The sequence below is a fragment of the Rhipicephalus microplus genome, chromosome 10 (genome assembly GCF_043290135.1).
Source record: "Rhipicephalus microplus isolate Deutch F79 chromosome 10, USDA_Rmic, whole genome shotgun sequence".
Lineage (NCBI taxonomy): Eukaryota > Metazoa > Arthropoda > Arachnida > Ixodida > Ixodidae > Rhipicephalus > Rhipicephalus microplus.
Window position 1 is genome coordinate 66,066,642 of NC_134709.1, and position 8,016 is coordinate 66,074,657.

At 44.5% G+C, this 8,016-nt stretch overlaps 1 protein-coding gene across 1 annotated transcript in view; it reads right to left on the minus strand.

Annotated features, from left to right (window-relative positions):
• The window catches only part of LOC119182396 (ditrans,polycis-undecaprenyl-diphosphate synthase ((2E,6E)-farnesyl-diphosphate specific)-like), a 30,940-nt gene extending 23,667 nt beyond the window's left edge, over positions 1 to 7,273 (minus strand). Inside the window, exon 1 of the mRNA XM_075874790.1 lies at positions 7,164 to 7,273. Coding sequence (XP_075730905.1) covers positions 7,164 to 7,242 — 79 coding nt within the window. The 5' untranslated portion in view covers positions 7,243 to 7,273. The remainder of the gene's footprint in view (positions 1 to 7,163) is intronic.
• Between the last annotated feature and the right edge of the window lie 743 nt (positions 7,274 to 8,016).

Below are 8,016 nucleotides of genomic sequence, written 5' to 3' on the forward strand. Positions count from 1 at the left end.
CTTGTATATCATGAATACACGATGAAAATATGCGAGATGGCGGTACTTGAAGTGTTCACTAGATGGACGGATGGATGGACAGACATAGAGACAGAAAGGCGTGTGGACAGACGGACGAACAGACAGACAGACAGACAGACAGACAGACAGACAGACAGACAGACAGACAGACAGACAGACAGACACGTAGATAGATAGATAGATCGATCGATCGATAGATAGATAGATAGATAGATAGATAGATAGATAGACGGACAGACGTGCGGACGGACGTGGCCAGCAGATTATTCACGGTTTGCCGATAGAACCCTTCGGACCTTCGCCCCACTCATCATCATTCACTCAGTATATATGCTGTGTTTTTTCACTCAAAAGATTATGTATAATATTAGGAAAGCATTCGATCAATGCCAGCAAGCCCGAATAAATGCATTACCGAGTCATGCAAAGGTTGGGCCCGTAGTATCTTATAAAACCTCACCACGGAGCTTGACAAAATATATGAGTGAATAACAGACTAATATTTTTTTCCACCTGCAATATGAGAATATCAGTAAAGGTTACACGCAAATCAAAAAACAATTCTGCGGCAGTGAAATTCGAACTGTATTCAGTAACTACTAGAGGAAAGATTTTTCGAAAATAGAGATATCCCACTAGCACCTGGCTAGAGTCATTTCGAAGACTTTCGGTGTTCCTGTTACTTTCCGTTAAGCAATTATTCACATTCATGCGCCATCTCAATTTGCGTGCTCTCCCATAGTAGAGTACCTAGTACTCTAAATCGTTACCCACTCTTTCTAAACACACTACGGCTTCATGAAATGCGAGGTTCACGGGACGGCTTTTCACTCTCCCATAGAAGAGTACCAAGTACTCTAAACCGTTAGCAACTATTTGGAAGCACTGTAGTGGCTGCTTGTGACCACCAGCCCGAGCATAATTTTAGGGGCGGAGATCCTTACGCCGTGAGTCGTCCTATACAGTGGCCAGTTGCATAGCATCGCATTTCAATAAAAACGGTGTGGCAGCATATACACGAAGTGAATGATGACTAGTGATGCGAAGCGTCTGTCCATCTGCTTCGCCCCACTCGTCATCATTCAGCTCATGGATATGATGTCATTTTTTAAATCTCATTGGCCCACCTAACATTGTGCCTCCTTATCATGCATTTGCAATCTTTGGTAATCCAGTCAGTTACTCTTAATGATCAGTGGTTGTCTTGCACATGCACTGCATGGCCAGACCATGCATTTCTTCTTCTAGATTTCAACCATGATATCTTTAACTCTGGTTTGTTTCCTTACCCACTCTGCTCTCGTCTCCTGAGGTTACACATATAATTTTCCTTTCTATCACTTGCCGCATCGTCCTCAATTCAAGCTCAACCCTCTTTGTAAGCCTCCCCGTTTTTGCTCCGTAGGTAAGTACCGTTATGGGCAGAAAGTACTGTTATGGGTAAGTACCGGCAAAATGCGGCTTGCCCAGACCATGCATTTCTTCTTCTAGATTTCAACCATGATATCTTTAACTCTGGTTTGTTTCCTTACCCACTCTGATCTCGTCTCCTGAGGTTACACATATAATTTTTCTTTCTATCACTTGCCGCATCGTCCTCAATTCAAGCTCAACCCTCTTTGTAAGCCTCCCCGTTTTTGCTCCGTAGGTAAGTACCGTTATGGGCAGAAAGTACTGTTATGGGTAAGTACCGGCAAAATGCGGCTTGCCCAGACCATGCATTTCTTCTTCTAGATTTCAACCATGATATCTTTAACTCTGGTTTGTTTCCTTACCCACACTGATCTCGTCTCCTGAGGTTACACATATAATTTTCCTTTCGATCACTCGCCGCATCGTCCTCAATTCAAGCTCAACCCTCTTTGTAAGCCTCCCCGTTTTTGCTCCGTAGGTAAGTACTGTTATGGGCAGAAAGTACTGTTATAGGTAAGTACCGGCAAGATGCGGCTTGCCCAGACCATGCATTTCTTCTTCTAGATTTCAACCATGATATCTTTAATTCTGGTTTGTTTCCTTACCCACTCTGATCTCGTCTCCTGAGGTTACACATATAATTTTCCTTTCTATCACTCGCCGCATCGTCCTCAATTCAAGCTCAACCCTCTTTGTAAGCCTCCCCGTTTTTGCTCCGTAGGTAAGTACCGTTATGGGCAGAAAGTACTGTTATGGGTAAGTACCGGCAAAATGCGGCTTGCCCAGACCATGCATTTCTTCTTCTAGATTTCAACCATGATATCTTTAACTCTGGTTTGTTTCCTTACCCACACTGATCTCGTCTCCTGAGGTTACACATATAATTTTCCTTTCGATCACTCGCCGCATCGTCCTCAATTCAAGCTCAACCCTCTTTGTAAGCCTCCCCGTTTTTGCTCCGTAGGTAAGTACCGTTATGGGCAGAAAGTACTGTTATAGGTAAGTACCGGCAAGATGCGGCTTGCCCAGACCATGCATTTCTTCTTCTAGATTTCAACCATGATATCTTTAATTCTGGTTTGTTTCCTTACCCACTCTGATCTCGTCTCCTGAGGTTACACATATAATTTTCCTTTCTATCACTCGCCGCATCGTCCTCAATTCAAGCTCAACCCTCTTTGTAAGCCTCCCCGTTTTTGCTCCGTAGGTAAGTACCGTTATGGGCAGAAAGTACCGTTATGGTTAAGTACCGGCAAGATGCGGCTGATATACCTTCTTCTTGAGTGTTAGGGGAAAAGTACGATTCATGGTTTGAGAATGCTTGCTGAATGTGATTCACCCCATCCTTATTATTCTAGTTATTTCGCTCTCATGGTTGGTACCCTCGGTTACTACCTATCCTAAGTAGAGTAGACATTCCTTTACAACTTCCAGCGTCTCTCCACCTATCGCAAAGCGCTCTTTTCTGCCGAAACTGTTGCATAGTACTTTACTTTTATGCATGATAATCTTCAGACCTATTCGTCTGCTGTTTTCAGTTCAGCAACCATTAGCTGTAATTTGTCCCCGGAGTTACTAATCAAGCCAATGTCAGTGAATAACAGGTTACTAAGATACTCCCCATTAACTCTTATGCCTAATTCTTCCCAGTCTAGGGCCATGAAAACCCCCTTTAATCTCGCGGTGAATAGCGTTGGATGCCTATCTCCTTTACATTATTCTTTATCGGAATTCTGTCGCTATCTTTATGGAGAACTATGGTGGCTGTGCATCCTCTGTATATTTCTTTCAGTATGTTTGTGTAGGGTTGTTCAAAGTCACAATTTCGTATTGCCTGCATAACTGCTAATGTCTCGACTGAGTAAATGCCTTCTCGTAATCTGTGAAGGAAATATATAACGGTTGGTTGCATTCCACGCATTTTTCTCTCACCTCATTGATAGCTTGAATTTGGTTTGTTGTGGAGTAGACTACGAAATCCTGCTTTGTTCTTCGGTTGATTGAATGAGTTGATTGAATGGATGTCGCCCTAATTCTATTAGCGATTATTTTTGTACATATTTCTGTAGAGAAAGGACAGTAAGTTGATCGGCCTGTAATTTTTGCAGTCCTTGACGTCTCCATTCTTATGAATTAAGGTGATGTTGGCGTTCTTTCAAAATTCTGGTACCCTTCCCGTAAGGAGGCACCTCGTACACAAGGTGACCAGTTTTTCTAACACAATTTCTCCAACATCTTTCAGCAGGTCCGTTGTTACCCCAACCACACAAGCAGCTTTGCCTAGCTCTTTGCATTCTTTCTATAGGGTTTTCATTACTTCCCCAGTCGTTACAGGTAGAATGTCGGATTTCTCTGGGCTATATATTATTGCTTTTTGCGATATCATCCTGGTTGTTTCGGCTTCTGGACAGCTTCCTCTAGAACACCAGCGCCACTTCAACTGTCCCATCCACATTGTTCATGGCATTGCCTTCCTTGTCCCTTAATGCATACATCCGGTTTTGTCTATGCACAGGTTTGCCTTCACGGCTTTTATGCTTCTGTCGCTCTTCCCAGCCAGCTCAAGTCTGCTTATGTTATAACGTCTGATATCGGCTAGCCTGCGCCCATTGATTAACTTCAAAAGCTCCACTAGCTCTATTTTGTCGGTTGCATTCTAGGCCTTGATGGTTTGTCGTCTCCTAATGAAATTTTTTATCTCCTGAGATAGTTTGCCAGTATCCCGTATATTGACTCTACCTACGACTTCAAATGCACACTTTTTTATGATACTAGTAAAATTATCGTTCATTGTGTACACGCTAAGGTCGGTTAGCTTGTTTAGTGTCTAGAATCTACTCTGAAATGAAACTCTGAATTCCTGTACTTTGCCTCACATCGCTAACTCATTGACTTCTTGCATATCCGTTTATGCCATTGCTTTCTTAAATCTAGATCAATTTGTGATTTTACCCATTTTATGGTCACTGCATCGAATCTGGGTTACCACTTATACATCCAGTACAAAGCTTGGGTGTGCAGACAGAACGAAGTCTGTTTCATTTTTAGTTTTGCCGTTAGGACTGCGCCACGTCCACTTATGGTTAGCCTGTTCGGTGCGTGCTCTTCACAGAAGCCTCGCGAACAGCACGTACAGCGTATTAAAAATCCTCGCCAACGTCGAAGTCGCACAGATGCTGTTGCCTACTTCCACTTGTTCCTGGCGGCCCTATTGTGTCTTTTGGCTGTGACAGATCTTTTCGAAGCAAGAATGAAAGTGGTGGATATGCGGTTACCATTAGGACAACTGGCTCAACGGCGATCACTACACGCAAACGGGCGTCTGCAGTGCAACATGCTCATTAAAGTGTGACCCCATGTCACAATTTCTACTGAACCGCATGTTTGAAACCACTTCCCAACTTGCACGAATCACGAAAAGTGGTTTTGATGGTCCCGCGAACCGCTTTCCGAGGCTCGCGCCAGTCCAAAGAAAACTCCAGACTGAACAAGCTCTTTAATAAAACACACGGCTCAGATATACATGGCTGGGCCCGTCTTCACGAGTCAGCGTCACTGGCTTCACACAAGCTCGTCGCACTCATCCCGGAGGCGGAAGCACCTGCGGCCGACTGTTTGGCTGGTTCCCACTAAGCGCGCTATAGAGCGTCACTCACATTTCACCTGAACACCACGTCAGACCAAGTCCTATGATCTCACGTGGTGTTCGCACAAAGTAGAGCACAACGTTTGTGGGTTAGGAGGAGCTAGCGCAAACGCTGGGGGCGTTGTGCTGCGGCTAGTAGAAGTTTCTCGTGATTGATTGATTGATCTGTGGGGTTTAACGTCCCAAAACCACCATATGATTATGAGAGACGCCGTAGTGGAGGGCTCCGGTACTTTCGACCACCTGGGGTTGTTTACCGTGCACTCAAATCTGAGCACATGGGCCTACAACATTTCTGCCTCCACCGGAAATGCAGCCGCCGCAGCCGGGATTGCTCATGGTAGCTTCTGGAACTGAAGGGGGGGGGGGATATTTCAATGGCAGCAGAGGCGCCTAGTTGCAGGACGAAGCGCTTACCACTTCCTCCCAAAGTGGTCTCTGTGGAAAATCATGACGCTGGAGTAGGGTATTCTTTAGCTTTCTAACGACACCTACGCCTGTTGCTATTTGCGAAGCAGGTTTCAAACGTGCAGAACAGTAGAAGTCGTGACATGGGGCACGCTTTGATGAGCATGTTGCAGCGCAGACGCACGTTTGCGTGCAGTGATCGCCGTGGATAGCGTCTATGGCTACATTCAAGCTCGTCGTACTAATCCAGGAAGCGGGGGAACACCGTGGACGACTGTTTTGCTGTTCCCAGCTAAGCGCGATGGTACGTCACTCGCAGCGTCAGCTTGAATTGAAAGATACTCGATGGCTACCTTCGCATGTCGTCTAGCAAACGGCTGTCAGAACAACACAACGAAAGTACACACGACAAGTACAGCTTCAAAAACACCAGATGGTCAAAGGTTCCGGAGCCCTTCACTACCGAATCTCTCTTAATCATATCGTGGTGCAAGAACATGAAACTCCAGATATTATAACTAGAGCCCGCTGTCCCGTCAATATGATATTGTAACAGTATTCAAAAAACACTCAAGAAACAAGACAATCTTGAAAAGAAACGGAATATGAAAAGAATAATCAGAAGCACAAAGTACAGTACTCAGGGGTTCAAAGCAGGAATAAAACTTTTCTTGTAACATGACTGATGTGCGCTATTGCTCGAGACAACCTCGCCATGTCGCGCCGAATCCGGTCTATAAAGATTATGTTAGGTCTAATCTACACGTTCTGGTCGAGTATACGTGAATATGACCCGAAGTGCAGATGGTGAAAACGAACGCATGTGCGGAAATTGTCCTATTTCAACCGTGACCACTGCACGTAAACAATTTCTGGTGTATAAATGTACACCTGCCCTTATTTTAAATAAGAGGCAGAGTCTGTGGGCAGTGCCCGGGTACTTGCAAGGTGGTCGCATAGAACACTGCGGGGATTGTCGGTGCCTGTAGCTTTTTTTAGTCATTTGCATATAACACGACCATGACACGTCTTCATTAACATCACCATATTCTGGCATGAAGAAGTAAGGACAATTATAAACGTTTTATTGATTGTGTATCTATGTGATGAAATTTGGGTGCTCATTGAATAAACTGAGTCAAACTGAGTCAAAAGTAGTCAAAATGGCCCAGTGGAGGGCAGCCTCTACTAGGCATGTCAATCTTAGCGCGACGTTAACGCTGAACACGTCATACAAATTTCGCCCGCATATAAACACTTAAGGACAAACACAAACACACACACGCACACGCATGCACGCACACAAAGCGTACAAGATATAATACAACATATAATCTCAGCACTTTCTCGGAGTCAGCGCAGTACTATCATGAGCAGATTTTCCGTGCCTGGGAAACTGGCGTATACGCTTCTCATTGTTGCTTTCACAAGTATGAGATGTCTTGACAGTGTAAAGAAACAAACAACGAAGAAAAAATGAAAAATCACAACCACCCCTCCCCCTGCCCCTTAATAAAAGAAAAACACGCAAGATCTAGGAAGTGCATTGTTCCTTCGCGAATGAAAAGCTGCAATCAGAAAGTCCACGTATACAAAAAAGCACCACTCTTAACGGCGCATGTCACGTGTAGTGCTTCACTATATTCGTGAATAATTATCAATTCCGTTCGCTTACCTGTTGGTGCTGGAACGTTCATTGCGGCGACTGTGCGCGTAGCTTGCCAGCCCAACTGTACCGCGCGGTTATTACCCATCGGCTCATTTCCCCCTCCGCTCCTCCCCTCACTAGAGCACTCGATCCTGTGATGTTATGGCGGTGGCGTTTTTCTTTCCGCCACCGTCCGAAATACAACACTCTTATCGCGGTGGCGGTAGGTCGGTGTGCCCAACTTCGTCCGCACGTTCAGTATGCTGCTCGGGTGGCCGACCTCGTCAGATTGAACAGCCGATTACACCCAGACCCGTTGCTTCCGTGTATAATCGAAGACACCGAATAAATAGTTTGTTAACGTGGTGTTGTCGTTAACGCTGCCCTTACGGAAACGCCATACATGGCCCATATATAGGTTATATGTGGCCATATATAAGCATATATGGCAGCATATGTGGCCACATATAAGCATATATGTCAGCATATGTGGCTTCTATTTACCATATATGGATGTATATCTGGCGGAGTCGGTTCATGTATGGGCTTATATACAGCCATATATGACGCGGTTGGCCCATATAAGGAATCAAATCTGGCCAAATAAGGCACGGCCACACCATATATAACATATCAGGTGGATCCTTATATGTGGAAGTGCTCCCTTATTTGGGATGAACCATGTATATATTTAGCACCGTGATCACACTTTTATGCGAATTGTAATATATAACAATTTCTACACAAAGCTGACCTGCTTATTTTTTACAACAATAGGAGTATTAATTACATATGTTGTTTCTGTCATGCAAAAAATCCCCAAATTTCAGGTCAGCTTTGTGTACGTGATAGTTGCAACTCAGTTTAATGCATATATGCA